General features: G+C 38.9%; 1 protein-coding gene across 1 annotated transcript in view; it reads left to right on the top strand.

Annotated features, from left to right (window-relative positions):
- ALDH1L2 (aldehyde dehydrogenase 1 family member L2) overlaps positions 1-19691 on the top strand; it is a 70107-nt gene that overhangs the window by 28348 nt on the left and 22068 nt on the right. Inside the window, exons 11-15 of the mRNA XM_078449529.2 lie at positions 11029-11148; positions 11746-11873; positions 13564-13714; positions 16301-16371; positions 16457-16562. Of these exons, the coding sequence (XP_078305655.1) occupies positions 11029-11148; positions 11746-11873; positions 13564-13714; positions 16301-16371; positions 16457-16562 (576 nt within the window). The remainder of the gene's footprint in view (positions 1-11028; positions 11149-11745; positions 11874-13563; positions 13715-16300; positions 16372-16456; positions 16563-19691) is intronic.

Here is a 19691-nt window from a genome sequence, read left to right as displayed (position 1 = left end):
AGGCTGCGTGGGATTCTCTCTCTCTCTGCCTCTGCCCCTCCCCCACTTGCGTGCCCTCCTTCTCTCTTAAAATAAATAAACATTTAAAGAAATTAAAATGTACAGTTCAGTAGTTGTTTTGCTTTTTAGAGAGAGAGAGAGAGGGTGCATGTGCAGGGGAGAGGGGCAGAGGGAGAGAGAAAGAATCTTCTCTCCCCAATATGAGGCTCAATCCCATAACTCTGGGATCATGACTTGAGCCAAAATCAAGACCCCGCTGCTCAACCCACTGAGCCACCCAGACGCCCCCAATTCAGTGGTTTTAAGTATATTCACAGAGTTGTGCAACCATCACCACTATCTGATTGTGGAACTTTTTTTTTTTTTTAATTATGCCCAAGTTTATTTATTTGTTTATTTTAGCATGCTACAAAATATCAATATGCACTGAATGAAAACACATTACATACCTTAGTTCCAAAGAGTTTTCATCTATGTAAGACTAGGCCTTTAGAGAAAACCATGTGTTAACTGAAATGGTTGTAGTGCCCCTATTCTCTACCAGTTCTCTCTTCTGAGTCTTTTTTTTTTTAATTTAGATCCAAGTTAGTTAACATATAGTGTGATAAAGATTTTAGGAATAGAAATTAGTGATTCATCACTTACGTATAACACCCAGTGCTCATCCCAACAAGTGTCCTCCTTCATGCCCCACACCCATTTAGCCCATCCCCCCCATCCAACACTCCTCCAGCAACCCTCAGTTTGTTCTCTTTATTTAAGAGTCTCTTACGGTTTGTCTCTTACGTTTTATCTCATTTTTGCTTCCCTTCCCCTATGTTCATCTGTTTTGTTTCTTAAAGTCCACATATGAGTGATGTCATATGATATTTGTCTTTCTCTGACTGACTGATTTCACTTAGCATGATACACTCTAGTTCCATCCATGTTGTTGCAAACGGCAAGAGTTTATTCTTTTTGACCACCAAGTAATATTCCATTGTGTATATATGCCACATCTTCTTTATCCATTCATCCATTGATGGACAGCTGGGCTTTTTCCATACTTTGGCTATTGTCAGCACCACTGCTATAAACATTGAGGTGCATGTGCCCCTTCTAAACAGCACACCTGTGTCCCTTGGATAAATACCTAATAGTGCATTGGTGCGTTGTAGGGTAGCTCAATTTTTAATTTTTTGAGAAACCACCATGCTGTTTTCCAGAGTGGCTGCACCAGTTTGCATTTCCACCAGCAGTGCAAAAGGATTCCTTTTTCTCCACATCCTCACCAACATCTGTGGTTGTCTGAGTTGTTAATTTAATTTTAGCCATTCTGACAGGTGTAAGGTGGTATCTCATTGTGGTTTTGACTTGTATTTCCCTGATGATGAGTGATGTTGAGCATTTTTTCATTTGTCTGTTAGTCATCTGGATGTCTTCTTTGGAGAAGTGTCTATTCATGTCTTTTGCCCATTTCTTCACTGGATTAGTTGTTTTTTGGGTGTTGAGTTTGATAAGTTCTTTATAGATTTTGGATACTAACCCTTTATCTGATATGTCATTTGCAAATATCTTCTCCCGTTCCATCAGTTGCCTTTTAGTTTTGCTGATTGTTTCCTTCGCTGTGCAGAAGTTTTTTATTTTGATGAGGTCCCAATAGTTCATTTTTGCTTTTGTTTCCCATGCTTCCAGAGACATGTCAAGAAGTTGGCTGCAGTCGAGGTCAAAGAGGTTGTTGCCTGTTTTCTCCTCTAGGATTTTGATGGCTTCCTGACTTATGTTTAGGTCTTTCATCTACTTTGAATTTATTTTTGTGTATGGTGTAAGGAATCGGTCCAGGTTCATTCTTCTGCATGTCGCTGTCCAGTTTTCCCAGCACCACTTGCTGAAGAGACTGTCTTTTTTCCATTGGATATGATTTCCTGTTTTGTCAAAGATTAGTTGGCCATACGTTTGTGGGTCCATTTCTGGGTTCTCTATTCTGTTCCATTGATCTATGTGTTTGTTTTCATGCCAGTACCATACTGTCTTGATGATTACAGCTTTGTAATACAGCTTGAAGTCCGGGATTGTGGTACCTCCAGCTTTGGTTTTCTTTTTCAGGATTGCTTTGTCTATTCAGGGTCTTTTCTGGTTCCATATTAGGATTGTTTGTTCTAGATCTATGAAGAATGCTGGTGTTATTTTGATAGGGATTGCACTGAATACGTAGACTGCTTTGGGTAGTATCGACATTTTAACAATATTTGTTCTTCCAATCCATAAGCACGGAATGTTTTTCCATTTTTTTGTGTGTGTCTTCAGTTTCTTTCATAAACTTTCTATAGTTTTAAATGTATAGATTTTCCACCTCTTTGGTTAGATTTATTCCTAGGTATTTTATAGTTTTTGGTGCAATTGTAAATGGGATCGATTCCTTGATTTCTCTTTCTGCTGTTTCATTATTATATAGAAATGCAACTGATTTCTGTACACTGATTTTATATCCTGTGACTTTGTTGAATTCATGAATCAGTTGTAGCCATTTTTTGGTGGAATATTTTGGGTTTTCCACATAGAATATCATGTTGTCTGCAAAGAGTGAAAGTTTGGCTGCCTCCTTGCAGATTTGGATGCCTTTTATTTCTTTGTGTTGTCTGATCGCTAAGGCTAGGACTTCCAACACTGTGTTGAATAACAGTGGCAAGAGTAGGCATCCTTGTCGTGTTCCTGACCGTAGGGGAAAGCTCTCAGTTTTTCCCCATTGAGGATGATCTTACCGGTAGGTCTTTTGAATACGGCTCTTATGATCTTGAGGTATGATCCTTCTATTCCTAATTTCTTGAGGGTTTTTATCAAGAAAGGATGCTGCATTTTGTCAAATGCTTTCTCTGCATCTATTGAGAAAATCATGTGGTTCTTATCCTTTCTTTTATTAATGTGATGTATCATATTGATTCATTTGTGGATATTGAACTAGCCCTGCATCCCAGGAATAAATCCCACTTGATCATGGTGAATAATTCTTTTAATGTATTGTTGGATCTGGTTTGCTAGTATCTTCTTGAGAATTTTTGCATCCATGTTCATCAGGGAAATTGGTCTATAGTTCTCCTTTTTAGTGGGGTCTCTGTCTGGTTTTGGAATCAAGGTAATGCTGGCCTTGTAGAATGAGTTTGGCAGTTTTCCTTCCATTTCTATTTTTTGGAAAAACTTCAAAATAACAGGTGTTAACTCTTCTTTAAATGTTTGGTAGAGGGGCGCCTGGGTGGCGCAGTCGGTTAAGCGTCCGACTTCAGCCAGGTCACGATCTCACGGTCCGTGAGTTCGAGCCCCGCGTCAGGCTCTGGGCTGATGGCTCAGAGCCTGGAGCCTGTTTCCGATTCTGTGTCTCCCTCTCTCTCTGTCCCTCCCCCGTTCATGCTCTGTCTCTCTCTGTCCCAAAAATAAATAAACGTTGAAAAAAAAAATTTTTAAATGTTTGGTAGAATTCCCCTGGAAAGCCATCACCCTGGACTCTTGTTTGTTGGGAGATTTTTGATTACTGATTCAATTTCTTTAATGGTTATGGGTCTGTTCAAATTTTCTATTTCTTCCTGTTTCAGTTTAGTAGTTTGTATATTTCTAGAAATTTATCCATTTCTTCCAGATTGCCCAATTTGTTGGCATATAATTGCTCATATTCTTTTATTATTATTTGTATTTCTGCGGTGTTCTCTCCTCTTTCATTCATGTTTTTATTTATTTGGGTCCTTTCCTTTTTCTTTTTGATCAGTCTGGCTAGGGGGTTATCGATTTTGTTAATTCTTTCAAACTACCAGCTTCTAGTTTCATTCTATTGTTTTTTGTGTTTTTTTTTAATCTTGATACCATTGATTTCTGCTCTAATCTTATTTCCTATCTTCTGCTGGTTTTGGACTTTATTTGCTATTCTTTTTCCAGCTCTTTTAGGTGTAGGGTTAGGTTGTGTATTTGAGACCTTTCTTACTTCTATAGGAAGGCCTGGATTGCTATATATTTCCTTCTTATGACCACCTTTGCTGCATCCCAGAGGTTTTGGGCTATTGTGTTTTCATTATCATTGGCTTTCATGTACTTTCTAATTTCCTCTTTAATTTCTTGGCTAACCCATTCTTTCTTTTTTTTTTTAATTTTTTTTTTTTTTATGTTTATTTTTGAGACAGAGACAGAGCATGAACGGGGGAGGGGCAGACAGAAAGGGAGACACAGAATCGGAAGCAGGTTCCAGGCTCTGAGCCATCAGCCCAGAGCCTGACGCGGGGCTGGAACTCACGGTCTGTGAGATCATGACCTGAGCTGAAGTCAGACGCTTAACCGACCGAGCCACCCAGGCACCCCACCCATTCATTCTTTAGGAGGATGTTCTTTAATCTCCAAGTACTCATGGTCTTTCCAATTTTTTTCTTGTAGTTGATTTCATGTTTCATAGTGTTGTGGTCTGATAATGTGCAAGGTATGATCTCTATATTTTTGTGCTTGTTAAGGGCTGATTTGTGTCCCAGTGTGTGATCTATTCTGGAGAATAGTCCATGTGCTCTTGAGAAGAACGTGTATTCTGCTGCTTTAGGATGAAATGTGCTGAATATATGTTTTGTCCATCCAGACCAGTGTGTCATTCAAATCATTGTTTCCTTGGTGATTTTCTGCTTACATGATCTGTCCATTGCTGTAAGTGGGGTGTTGAAATCCCCTACTATTGTGGTACTATTATCAACGAGTTTCTTTATGTTTGTGATTGATTTATATATTTGGGTGTTTCATGTTGGGAGCATGAATGTTTACAATTGTTAGGTCTTCTTGGTGGATAGACCCCTTAATTATGATATATTACCCTTCTTCATGTCTTGTTACAGTTTTTATTTTAAAATCTAGTGTGTCTGATATACATATGGCTACTTCAGCTTTCTTTTGGTGACCATTAGCATGATAGATGGTTCTCCATCCCTTTTCAATCTGTAGGTGTCTTAGGTCTCAAATGGGTCTCTTGTAAGCAGCATATAGATGGGTCTTGTTTTCTTATCCATTCTGATACCCTATGTCTTTTGACTGGAGCTTTTAGTCCATTGACTAAAAGAGTCAATACTGAAAGATAATTTAGTGCTATTGTGTTGCCTGTAGAGTTGCTGTTTCTGGTGATGTTCTCTGGTCCTTTCTCGTCTTTGTTGCTTTTGGTCTTTTTTGTTTTGTTTCATCTTTTCTCCACTCAGAGTCCCCCTTAAAATTTTCTGCATTAAAATTTTCCTTCATTTTGTCTTGTTAGAGGAAGAAAAAAATAATAAAAATTAAAAATTAAAAAATTAAAAACAAAACAAAAAATCAAATAAAGGAAGCTAGATCCTAGTTGTATTTTGGTCTGCTTATTGAAAGAAGCTTGATATACCAGAGAAAAAGGGGAAAGAAAGAAAAAAAAAAAGGTAAGAAAAAAAATGTTTAATGTATATAATAAAATAGAGTAAATGAAATAAGGAAAGTGAAATAGAATAAAAAATTTACAATGAAATAAAAAACATTCTAAAATAATTAAAAAAATTTTTAAATACTAAAAATAATTTTAAAAAATTTTTAATTAAATAAAAAGAAAATAAAAATCAATTTTCCTCTTTCTGCTGAGTTCTGTGGCTCAAGTCATGCATATTGTTGTGTTAATCCTCAGATCAGTTTCCTAGGTATGCAAAATGGTTTGGTGCTGATCTGGCTGTGTTTCAGGGACAAGACAAGCTGAGAGCTTCCATGCTGCTCTACCATCTTGAACCCCCTCCTCTGATTATGGAACAATTTTATCACCCCAAAAAGAAACACTATATCCATTGACAATGATTCTCTCCTTTCTTCCCCCCACCCTTGGCTCCCAGATACCATTAATCTCCTTTATGTCTCCATGGATTTGCCTACTTTAGATATTTCATATAAGTGGAATCACACAATTTGTGGCCTGTTAAGCATCTGGCTTCTTTCACTGAACACCATGTGTTCAAGGTCCATCTATGTTGTAGTAGGTGTTACCCACTTCATTCCTTTTTGTGGCTAGATAATATTGTTGTATAGATACACCACATTTTGTTTATCTATTCCTCAGGTAATGCACATTTGTTTTCACTTTTTAGTATTATAAATAATGCTGCAATGAAAATTCATGTGTAGGTTTTTGTGTGAATGTATGTTTTCAGTTCTCTGGGGTATATATCTAGGAGTGCAATTGATGAGTCATGCGGTAACTCTATGTTTAATTTTTTGAGGAACATCCAAGCTGTTTTCCAAAGTGGCTATACTATTTCACAGTCCCACTCGCAATGTAGAAAGGTTCTGATTTCTCCATATCCTCACCAACATTTGCTTTGCCTGTCTTTTCTATTTTAGCTGTGGGTAAGAAATACTATCTCATTGTGGCTTTGGTTTACATTTTCCTGATGACTAATGATGAGTCTCTTTTCATGTCTTTATTAGTCATTTGTATCTCTTCTTTGGGAAAAATGTCCATTCAGATTCTTTACCCATTTTTTAACTGGGATATATGTCTTTTTAATGTTGAGTTGTAAGGAGCTTTTGTATATTTTGGGTACTAGACCTTAATTAGATACATGATTTGTAAATATTTTCTCCTATTCTGTGCGCTTTCTTTTCACTTTTTTGACAGTGTCCTTTGACATGCAAAAGTTTTTAATTTGATTAAGTTTAATTTATCTATTCTTTTTCCATTTTGCTTCTGCAGGCATACCTCATTTTATTGCCTTCTTTGCTTTACTGTGTGCTTCACAGGTATTATGTTTTTCACAAATTAAAGGTTTGTGGCAACTCTGCATCAAGCAAGTCTATTGTTACCATCTTTCCAACAGCATCTTCTCATTTCATGTCTTGGTATCACATTCTGGTAATTCTCACAATATTTCAAACTTTTTCATTTGTTATGGTCTGTGATCATTGTTAATCTGTGATCAGTGATTATGACCCACTGAGAGCTCAGGTGGTGGTTACCACTGTTTTGCAATAAAGTATTTATTTATTTGTGTGTTTGAGGGAAAGAAAAAAACATCCAAAATTTATTTGCTAAAACGATAGACAGCATCAGCACGTTAAACTACAGGGGTTTCTCTGTAGATCATACATTCACAAGGCATTATTTGCTTACCAGTGAGAAAGCCTCCAGTGTGTTTTCTGTAATAATACCCACTTCACAGTGTAAACAGGTACTATTCTTGTGTTCAGCTTACAATTCCAGGAGGAAAGGCACAATGTGGCAAAAAAAAAAAACCCACAAAAAACAAAAACAAAAAAACCCCCAACATTTTGGATCCTAAAGTCAGGTGTAGTAACACAGACAAACTTTTGATAACGGTCTTAATCGACTTATCCACATAGAAGGAGACATCTCCACTCAGAAATTAAGGTCTTTCTTTCTCCTTCCTTGTTAAACCATTAGAACGATGTTTCCTCATTTGCTTCATATCACATATACAAAAGGGGGGGGTGGAGTTTAAAACAAAGAATCACAAAAATATCTTAAGCATCCAGTTGTTCCCACCATACATCAACTCAGGTTTAAGACAGAATGTTGGAACATAAAGTATTTCTTTTTTAATTGAAGGATATTGATAAAGTATCTTTAATGAAATATACACATTGATTTTTTAGACATAATGTAGTTGCACACTCAATAAACTTCAGTATAGCATAAACATAGCTTTTATATGCATTGGGAAACCAATATGTTCATCTAGCTTGCTTATTTCTTCATGTAGATTCAAGTTACTTACTGTCAAGTGTCCCTTCATTGCAGCCTGAAAGGTATCTTTTAGTAAACTTTTTAAAGGGCAGTGTGCTAGCAATGAACTCTCTCAGTGTTTATTCATTTGGGAATGACTTAGTTTCTCCTTTGTTTTTAAAGGGTGTTTTGCTGTATATGGAATTTTTGGTTGATAGTCTTTTTCTTCCAGCACTTTAAATATGTCATCCTATTGCCATCTGGCCTCCATGGTTTCTGAGGATGAGTCATCTGTTAATTTTCTCGAGGATCCATTTGACGTGATGGGATTCTTCTCTCTTGCTGCTTTCAAGATTCCCTCATTACCTTTGGCTTTTAACCATTGTGTTATGATGTATCTAAAATGGATCTGTTTGAGTTTATCTTACCTGGAGTTTGTTGAGCTTTTTGGTTGGGTGGTTTAATGTTTTTCATCAAATTTGGGACACTTTCATTCATTATTTCTTCACATATTCTTTCTGCCTCTTTTCCCCTCTCTTCTCCTTCTGGGACTCTCATTATGCATGCTTTGATACATTTGATGGTATCCCACAGGCCTTCTTTTTCCTTCCTGTTTTCAGACTGGGTGATCTCTATTGACATATTGTCTAGTTTGTTCATTCTTTGTTATGCTTTCTTGAATCTGCTGTTGAGCCCCTATGATAACTTTTTAAAATTTCAGTTATTACACTTCTCAACTCCAGAATTTGTATTTAGTTCCTTTTTTATAATACTTTTTTTTTTAAGTTTATTTATTTATTTTGAGAGACACACAGAGAGGGTGAGCAGGGAAGGGACAGAGAAAGAGGGAAAATACCAAGCAGGCTCCATACTGTCAGCGCAGGGCCCATGTGGGGCTTGAACTCATGAAACTGTGAGATCATGACCTGAGCCAAAATCAAGAGTTGGCTGCTTAACTGACTGAGCCACCCAGGTGCCACTGGTTCTTTTTTTATAATTCTTCTCTCTTTCTTAATATTCTCTATTTGGTGAGACATTGTTCATTTACTTTTCTTTAATTTTTTTAGACATAGCTTCCTTTCCTTCCTTATTTGGAAATATTTTTTTTATTTAAAAATTTTTAAATGTTTTTTTGAGAGAGAGAAAAAGAGAGAGTGTGAGTGGGGGAGGGGCAGAGAGAGAGGGAGACAGAATCTGAAGCAGGCTCCAGGCTTTGAGCTGTCAGCACAGAGCCTGACATGGACCTTGACCTCACAAACCATGAGATCATGTCTTGAGCCAAAGTTGGATGCTTAACTGAGCCACCCAAGAACCTCTATTTGGATACATTTTTAAAAGCTTATTTAAAATCTTTGACTATGGGGTGCCTGGGTGGCTCAGTAAGTTAAGCGTCCAACTTTTGATCTCAGCTCAGGTCATGATCTCCCAGTTCATGAGATCGAGTCCTGCATCAGGCTCTGTGCTGATAGCGAAGAGCCTGCTTGGGATCTCTCTCTCTCTCTCTCTCTCTCTCTCTCTCTGCCCCTACCCTGTGAGTGTGGACACTCTCTGTCTCTCTCAAAATAAATCAATAGTCTTAGAAAAAAATCTTTGTCTAATGTCTAGGTTTCTTCAAGGAAGGTTTCTATTGACTGGTTATTTTCCAATGTATTGGCCACTCTATGCTTTCATGCTTCTTCATGTATCTTGTAATCTTTTGTTGAAAACTAGCCATTTTAAATAACAGAATGTGGCAACTCTGGAAATAAGACCCCCACCCTTCATAAGGAGTGTTATTGTTGCTTTTCTTTGTTTGGTGACTTTCTTGGACTAATCCCATAAAACCTATATTCTTTGTCGTTTGCCACCACTGAAGTCTCTACTTGGCTAGCTTAGTCATCAGCTAATGAGCAGATGTAGATTTCCTTACATTTCTTGAACGAATAAGGTCTCTCAGCCTTTATGGAAGGCTGAGGGCAGTTTGGGCAGAGCAAGCTCTCAGGCCAAATAAAGACAAACACGAAGAATAGAGCCAATTGGGGAGTTCTGTGGGGATGAGGCCTCTGGGGAGCTTCTGGGGAGTCATTTCCCCTTCTGGTGGCTAATAGATTGCTGGTTTTCACAGCCACTATGATTCTAAGGATGTGGGATTTCAAGTTACTGGAGAGCTCTTAAGGGAGAGATGGGATCCCAGGCATGCTTCTCATTCCATTTGTTTTTAATAAACTTCAGGGAAATTTGAAAGCAATTTAGTTATCATCTAGTTAAGAACATGAATCTTGGTGTTAGACCCACCTAAAGTTGAACCCACGTAGCATTGCTTACCAGCTGTGTGAGCTTTGGCACGTTGCTTAACTTCTCTAAGTCTTGGTTTCCTCATATGTTAAGTGGGGAAATAGTAATATGTACATTATAGGATAGTTGGGGGAATCAAGTTAGAAAATACATATTATACATAATTAGTGTATTTATACATATACATATTTATACATAATTAGCATATTTTCAGAATGATGAGTTTAGGAAAGTGAACTATGTGCAGAGACACATCAATTCAGATGAAGATTCCTTCATTATATCCTACATAAACACAATGGAAATATTTTATAGAAAAATTTCTTATCTGTGGGATAAGACAAGATACCCTCTTGATACTTTTTTGTTTTTTTTAAAGCATTATCAATTTCTCTATATGAAATTATTTTTAAAATTATTATATTTACTTTTTATGCCTTGCATTGATATAAAATTTTATTCTAATAATGTTCTTTCCCATATGTTTTCTCAGTTTTTCCTCATAATAACTGTATAAAGCAGGGAGACTTGTTCCCTTTTTATTTTTGAAAGAACACATTCATAGTAGTTAATGGACTAACCTAAATTCACTCTCTAGGTAATGGTAGAGAACAATTTAGGTAATACATTTGTAAGAAAGAAAGTAAAAACGAGGAGGAACTTAAGGAAAGAAAACTTAAAATGGCACCCATGTAAAAGGCAATTTCAGGAACTCAAAGCAAAGCAATGACTGTGCTCCATAGATGTTGCCACTAGATGGTAATGTTTCCATGATCTGCAAGTCTTTTGCTTCTTTTTCATTTGTATGAAGAAGAAAATCTGAGATATTTATAAGGCCCAGCCAGGAGTACTTTGGTCATCAGAGATGCTAACCTCCTGGCTGAGTGGCCAATCTGAGCATCGTGAGGCCCAAATCTAACATACGCTTGTCTCTTCTGGAGACTAGGAACTGGAATTCTATTGACCTAACTTCTCTCTGCTGCATTAGTGAATAAACTCCTTTATTGCTGTTTGGTATCAAATGGATAAGCAGAGAAATCCACTGATTCTATTAACATAATTTTCTATCTTAGGTTTCAAAGGAGGTCAATGAAATGACAGTGAAAATGCCATATCAGTGTTTCATAAATGGACAGTTCACAGATGCTGATGATGGAAAGACCTATGATACTATCAACCCAACAGACGGATCTGTGAGTAATTGCTTAGTGTGTGCAGTGACCACTGGTCATGAAATTTTAATAGTTGTAAACCTGGGAGTCTTAAGAAGTTACTTTATTCTATCACTTTGCCTCTGAGCACTTACTAGAAATAAATGTTCTCCATGTATTTCTTTCAACTATTCAGTTCTGATACTGGCTGCTGACCATAGTAATCTATTTTATGGAATGAATATTTATAATTATTTTAGACAGATAGCTATACCTATCCGTATCAGAGGCACAGCTTCACATAATGCTCTATGCAGAAAAGAACTTTCAAACTCGGCAAGCTCATGGCAAAAAATTCAGCTTCCCCAAGGCACTAGAAGAAGCAGATATATTCTTCCTAAATGTGTCTTTCAATCGTGTCATGTGATGTGAGAAGTCCCAAATTTCAGGCTTCCAATTTCCATGTTTAAATTTTTCTTTACTTTATTACTCAACGTATTGATTTTCCATCATAAATTCTCTGGGTTTTATAACTAATACTCTATTTTTCCTATTAATATAATATTAATTTCAAGAGAAGCATATTTATATATCTCTGTATAAATAACCTATAACCTAGTTTTCCTTATCTTGAAATAGATAATATGCAAAGTATCCTATGCTTCTTTGGTGGATGTTGATAAAGCAGTAGCAGCAGCAAAAGATGCCTTTGAAAACGGTGAATGGGGAAGAATGAATGCAAGAGAAAGAGGAAGGTTGATGTACAGGTGTGGGCTTTTTAATTTTTTTTTAATGTTTCTTTAGTTTTGAGACAGAGAGAGACAGAGCATGAACGGGGGAGGGGCAGAGAGAGAGGGAAACACAGAATCGAAGCAGGCTCCAGGCTCCGGGCTGTCAGCACAGAACCTGAGGTGGGGCTCGAACTCACGGACTGTGAGATCGTGACCTGAGCCGAAGTCAGACTCTCAACCGACTGAGCCAGCCAGGCGCCCCAACAGGTGTGTTTTTTTAAAAACACAGATCTGCTGTCTCTGGGTATTGGTTAACATTGCCAAGTTTTTAAAAATTTCCCCAAGATAGTCTAGCATGCACCCATTATGTAATATGTCTTCTGTTATTTACATCCTGTAAAGTTACATAGATGTGAGTTCCTGATTTTTGTATTAGTGCTTGGAGCAGTCAGGTTTCCAGAGGAAAAAAAGTTTAATAAAAAACGATTTACAAAGATGTAGGCAAGGTCAAGGGATAATGAAGTTCCCAGGTAGAGACAGCAACAGGGAAAGTTGTGACTACTCCAAGATCTAGGACAGAGGAAGGGGCTATTGCTGGAATGTGGCAAGATCTGTGGCCGTAGAAGACCACACTACAGTGGTTTGTCGGGGAGGGACACAGCAGATGCTGAACCATCTGTGGGGGAGCTGGGGAGTGCAATGCCCGATTGCTTTCTCTCCTGGGGGTGCTGTTCATTGGTCTCTCATTAGTCAAGCCCAGTAACAGAGCAGGGGAGCCAAGTGATGTGGTCTATAAATAAAGGTCATCGTCCCAGGTCACAGAGCAGTGTGGAGAAGGGATATAGAACAGCAAATGGGGACTACGCAGCACTTTGTTGTTTTCAATGACAGATTTTAAATCTGCTTGACCCATAGGGACTAGGAATGAGGAGGAAAAATAGTAAGACCTAGAAAGAATTATAAATTGGTAACCGAGTATGTAGATTCAAGTATGTAATTAGATTTAAGCATAAATTCATTTTTCTACTTCCCTAAGGCCAAACAGCTGACTTTGGTCAAAATATCTCTTACAGCAGGATCTGGAAGAAACATTGAGGGGAAGGGGATTTCAAGCCCAACTTTAGAATGGTCCAAAAGGAACAACGCAAAAACCACTGAAGGGTGGAGGAAAATGGTGGAGGGGAACACAGGATGAATTTTGACTATTTTATACTCATGAGACAATCCTGTACTTATCTTCCCATAGAAACTAGGCCCCTACCAGAAACCTGTTGTAGTGTCTGTAATTCACCCTAGTATTTCTATCTTGTCTCTTCAGTTAGTGTTGGAAGCATTTCTATACCAACAAGAGATCCTCGCGTTCATGGATTCTCATGGGTTGTGCTCTCTAACATCTCCTTGCATATTCATGAACTAGCCACATTCCCACTGTCTTCTGTCATTGATCTCCTCTGATTATTGTGGCTCAGTCACTCTTCTGTTTTTTATACACTGATGAGGCAAATGGTACAGGCTTCCCACACCCTCTGCATCTTTTTTTTGTAACTCCTGAAACAAATTATGTATGAAATGATTTGTTTAATGTCTTCCCTGCTGGACCATATTCTCCATCAGGACAAAGATCAGGTCCATGTGTGTTCACCTCTGAGCCCTTAGGATGGTGCCTTATACATAATAGGAGCTCAATCCATATTTGTTGAGCGAATTCCTTTCACTGACCATACAGACTTGCAGACCTACTGGAAGAGAACCAGGAGGAGCTGGCAACCATTGAAGCCCTTGATTCAGGGGCTGTCTACACCCTGGCTCTGAAGACTCACATCGGAATGTCTGTGCAAACATTCAGATATTTTGCTGGCTGGTGTGACAAAATTCAGGTGAGCACAAATGTCATTTGACTCCATGGAGATCATTCCAAAAGGAAAAGGGCTGAGCATTTAGTAGTTTGTAAAGACAATGTTTTATGGGCACCTCTTAGATTTTCTTCTGTTATCCTTGTAATAGCCATCTGTGGTGGGTCGATAGCTATTATCCCTTGTTGCAGGCAAGGAAACAGAGGCCTGAGGACAACAGATGACTTGCATACACTCACATCGTTAGTAAGTAAACCACAGAGCTAGGATTTGAACTCAAGATTTTCTAAACTAAAGTCTCATGATGTTTTTTGTACTTTACTATATCTCCTAAGGGCACCTGGTAGTCTTCTGGACATCTAGGGTGTCATGGAGAGATCGAGAACTCAAATGCCTACAGAAGCCAGAGAGCTAACATACATTGTCTAAGTAAGCTGGGTATAAGAAAAATAATTTTCTAAGACATGGGCACAATAAATATTTCATTTCCTTTTTTACTATAAGAAAGTAAATAGCACATGTGTGAGGAGAAGCAGGCTATTGCTCTTGACCTCAGCACCCAGGGTATGAAAGGTAAAGGTAAGGCTCATAACAAAGAGCAGCGTGCATACTGCTCATAGGCTCACGATAACCACTGCAGCACTGGCCAGGCAGCAAGAAGGAGGAAGTGGGCAAGGGAGAGAAATATAAGAGAGCTTTCAAAAGCATTCCCCACCTCCCTTGTGCTTATATCTCCCACTGGCCTTCTCTATCGGCTGAGAAGACCAGGAAACAGTATTTTATTTGGGCAAGTTGCTGTGACCATTATTAACATAGAGTCAGAGAGACTGGTCCAGGAGTCAGATTTGGCACTTACCAGCTGATGTTGTTAAAGTTCTTTTCTCTCTCTAAGCCTTCCTTTCCTCATCTGTAATATGGTCACAATAATACATACCCTGCAAGTTATGTAGTGAGGCTTAGGAGCAAGTTTGCGGTAGACTAGGGTTTGTGCATCAATGTAGTTTTAGTCACAAAGTCATACAGATGTAAGTATTTAGTAGTGGTGGTTCACGCCCACACTTGAGCCTCGATTATGAAAACCAGAGAGCTTCAAAACCTGAAAATCAATTGGTTTCAGTGGTTCGAACTCATTTGTTGCCAAAAGCTGACCTGAACCAACATGAGTCTATTTATAATTTGTATTTCTATCACTTAGAGGAAAGATTCATGTTTCACTAAATAAATATTTCAATACTCATGTATTTATTTGATTATGGGGGGCTACTTCAGACCCTACTGGGAGTCATAGATAATATAACATAAGGTATGTGCATTATGTTATATCTCTATAGTTCAAATAATTCTGAATCCCAAAACACACCGGCCCCAAGGATTTCAGATAAGAGATGACACATGTAATTAGTAATAGCAATACAATTGTGTGCGGCAGACAAATGAATAGCTTCAGTTGAAAACGACTGCCGTGAATTAGATGGGATTAAGTCTGGCTGCATGTAACAGATACTCAAGTATGAACTTCACTTTTGCCTCATTTTCAAGGAACACCCAGGCAAGTAGTCAGGGCTAGTATATGACATGTGGGCTCCTTCTCTCTCTCTACCAGAGCTACTAAGGTACCATGTGACCTGCACCCTCAAGACGGTCTCATGGTCTCACAATAACCATTGAGGTATCAGCCATTTCAGTGACACTCTGAGCAGGGAGAAGAAATGAGTGGGGGGTAGGGTAAAGGAGCCTGTGTCGGAGCTGAGTCAGCCTACTGTAAAGAACATTCCCCTTCCAATGCCTTGTGCTTACGTCTTCCATTGACCATCCCTGTCTGCCCTGGAAACTGGGAAACAGTATTTTATCTGGGCACGTGACTATCACCATTATTTTATTTTATTTTTTAAAAACTTTTTAAAATGTTTATTTATTTTTGAGAAAAAGAGAGAGATAGTGTGTGAGCAGGGTAGGGGCGGGGGGGCGGGGAGGGGGGTGGTGGGCAGGGGAGACACATCCAAAGCAGGCTCCAGGCTCTGAGCTGTCAGCACAGACCCATGACCTGAGCCGAAGTTAGACCCTTAACCGAGCCACCTAGGTGCCCCTCACCATTATTTTTTTTAAATAAAGTTTATTTATTTTTGAGAAAGAAAGAGAGGGCACAACTGGGGTAGGAGAAGAAAGAGAGAGAGAGAGAGAGAGGGAATCCCAAGCAGGCTCTGCACTGTCGGTGTGGAGCCCAATGCAGGCTTGAACTCACGAACCATATCACCATTATTAATATAAGGACAGAGGGAAGAATGGCTATTGGTTACACAATTAATATTCTCTGCCATGCCAAGAAGTTGGGAATGGAGGTAACTAAATTAGAACTATGTTTTATATAGATAGATAGATAGATAGACAGATAGAATTATGTTTATTCTCCTGTGTCTTACTTCTTTCCAGAAAGAAATAGCAGTTTCTTTTTTTTGGTGTGACTATATTTCTTATATATCATATATTCTTACAAATTGAACACTGCCTTTTCATACCAGCTAAGAAAATGGATTCCTTGAGATTAGACTTACTCATTTCAATTAGTGCAATGAGGATCACCTTTTTTTTTTTTTTTTTTTTACTCTGTAGGGTTCTACTATTCCAATCAACCAGGCCCGTCCAAATCGCAATCTGACCTTCACCAAGAAGGAGCCGCTTGGGTGAGACAAGGAGAGCGCCGAGGGTGACTTGGGTGAGTTGTGTGGGCTGGAGACAACTAAGGATGCCGTCCTTCTACCTCTGCAGGGTCTGCGCCATTATCATCCCCTGGAATTACCCACTGATGATGCTGGCGTGGAAAAGCGCCGCGTGTCTGGCGGCGGGTAACACCCTAGTGCTCAAGCCAGCGCAGGTAAGATGCAAGGAGCCAGGGCACAACCTCCTACTCTCCTACTTACTTGAAAACAGAGACACCCATTTATAAACATTATGTCTTTAGACAAAAATGAGATTGTGTATTATGACATCTTCAAAGGCATCATGGCTGGGCATCTTTTCCTATTAGTTAAATCTGCATTTTTGTTTGAAGTTTATTTATTTACTTTGAGAGAGACAGAGACAGCGTGAGTGGCGGAGGGACAGAGAGGGAGAGAGAGAGAATCCCAAGCAGGCTCTGCACTCTCAGTGCAGAGCCGGATGCAGGGCTCGAACCCACAAAACCGCGAGATCATGACCTGACCCAAAACCAAGAGTCGGACACTTAACCAACTGAGCCTCCCACACGCCCCAAATCTTCATTTTTAATGGCTGCCTAATGTAACGCATGGATATCCCACAATTTAAAATTTCCATGGCAAGGGAAGCAGGCATAGGGCTACTCTGTGCAATCCACTGAATTTCTACCAGCCACTCCAATTCTTGCCAAATGCCAAAATGCCTAATGATTAGGGAATTATTTAGAGGAACTATAAGACATCCAAAGAAAAGTATTACATAGGCATTTGAATTTAAATTACTAAAAATATTATAAAGATATGGAAGATGAAGGAAAAGGAGGCAAAGGAATGTACATAATCGTGGCAACTGTAAGTATATGTACATTGAATAACAAATAATAAAAAATAATAATTCAAATGATAGAAGTTCTCAGAAAAAATCTTTTAATGCTAGAGTAGCTTTTCAGGGAAAAGAATATGGTAGCCAACTTAATACCTGGCTGAGCATGGCCTGTGTAAAAGTGACCAGTAGGAGACGTTCTGAGGGACACAAGTCACAGAGAAAACTTGGTCACTATTCTAGAAGGATTTACAGTTCATTACCTATTACCTCTCCTTTTATTTCTTCTTTTAGGACTTAAGAAATTACGGTTTCATTTGGCATTACTACTTAGTCGTAGTGACCACAGTCATCCTGGTTTTGCTTGTTAGAAACAATTTCATTTCATTTTTATTTTTTTTAAATTTTTTTTAATGTTCATTTATTTTTGAGAGAGAGAGAGACAGAGCACAAGCAAGGGAGGGGCAGAGAGGGAGACACAGAATCTGAAGCAGGCTCCAGGCTCTGAGCTGTCAGCACAGAGCCCGATGCGGGGCTCGAACCCACAAACCATGAGGTCATGACCTGAGCTGAAGTCAGATGCTCAACCAACTGAACCACCCAGGTGCTCCTAATTTCATTTTTAAAAAATGTTTATTTATTGAGGCTCCTGGGTGGCTCAGTCCATAAGCCTCCGGCTCACATCATGATCTGGTGGTTTGTGGGTTCGAGCCCTGTGTTGGGCTCTGTCAATCTGCTTCAGATTCTGTGTCTCCCTCTCTCTCTGCCCCTCCCCTGCTCACACTCTGTCTTTCTCTCTCTCTCTCTCTCTTTCTATCTCTCTCTCAAAAATGGATAATAAAACATTAAAAATCTTTTTAATTAAAAATATTTTAAAATGTTTATTTTTTAATGTTTATTTATTTTTGAGATCCAAAGCAGGCTCTGTGCCAACAGCAGAGAGCCCAGTATGGGGCTTGAACTCACAAACTGTGAGATTATGACCCAAGCCAAAGTTAGATGCTGAACTGACTGAGCCACTCAGGCACCCCTATTTATTTATTTTTGAAAGAGAGAGAGAGCGAGGGACAGAGAGAGAGGAGAGAATCCCAAGCAGACTATTAGTGCAGTGTCTATGGCAGGGCTCTAACTCACAATCTTGTGAGATCATGACCTGAGCCAGAATCAAGAGTCAGATGCTTAACTGTCTGAGCCACCCAGGCACCCCAATTTCATTTTAAAAAATAGGTATACATTTTAAAAAATTTCAAACTAGAAACATACAGAGGTAGGTAATGAAAAGTCTCCTTCCTATTCTTAATCCCCCAGCCAATTTACCTCCTTACGGGCAACCAATGTCATTAATTGTTATTTATTAGTTTCTTAGGTATTCCATTAGTTTCTTAGGTATTCCCTTAGGAAGGGAATATGGGAAATTGCTAATCAACAGGCACAAAGTTTCAGTTATGCAAGATGAATAAGTCCTAGAGATCTGCTGCGTATCATTTTGTCTACAGTGAACAATAGTGCACGATACACTTAAAATTTGTTAAGAGTGTAGGGGCACCTGAGTGGCTCAGTCGGTTGGGCGGCTGACTTTGGCTCAGGTCATGGTCTCGCAGCTTGTGAGTTCAAGCCCTGTGTCAGGCTCTGTGCTGACAGCTCTGAGCCTGGAGCCTGCTTCCAATTCTGTGTCTCCCTCTCTCTCTGCCCCTCTCCTGCTCGCTCTGTCTCAAAGGTAAATAAACATTAAAAAAAATTTTTTTTTAATTGTTAAGGGGGTAGATGTTGTATTAAGTGTTCTGACCACAATGCAATACAATGGTAGCATTCTATACATATTTAGCAAAAGAAAAAATGTTCCTATTTTTGGTACAATTTCCAATGTATAAATAAACCATCTCCCATAATATTCCATTGTATAGTTAAACTACATTTTATTTAACCAATCCCGAGTTAATGGATATTTAGATTGTTCTGCCCTTTTGGTATTATTTTTTTTTAAGTTTTATTTATTTATTTTGAGAAAGAGACAACATGAGCAGGGGAGGGGCCGAGAGAGAGGGAGAGAGAGAATCCCAAGCAGGTTCTGAGCCATCAGTGTGGAGCCCAAAGCGGGGCTTGATCTCACAAACCGTGAGTGAGATCATGACCTGAGCCGAAATCAAGAGTCAGATCCTTAACGGACTGAGCCACCCAGGCGCCCCTGCTCTTTTGGTATTATAAAATGTGCTACAGTTATTACCCTTGTAAATACGGCATTATACACGTGTGGAAGCATATTTAAAGGATATGTTTCTGAGAGCCGAATCACTCACAGATACATGTATTTGTGCAGTAGATATGACAAATGCTTCCATGGAAACGGGACCAATTCCCCAGCGTGCTATAGGAGTGCCGTTTCCCCGGGTAGCACTACTCATTAAGGAGCGGGAAGCTAGTAGAGTGAAGAGGGACAGATGACCTAGCCTGGGGGCGCTTAATCCTGGCTGCACATAGAATCACC

The sequence above is a fragment of the Panthera onca genome, chromosome B4 (genome assembly GCF_046562875.1).
Source record: "Panthera onca isolate mPanOnc1 chromosome B4, mPanOnc1 haplotype 2, whole genome shotgun sequence".
NCBI classification, from domain to species: Eukaryota; Metazoa; Chordata; class Mammalia; order Carnivora; family Felidae; genus Panthera; species Panthera onca.
The sequence above is the reverse complement of the archived record's forward strand: the minus strand, read 5'-3'. Positions and strand labels throughout refer to the sequence as shown.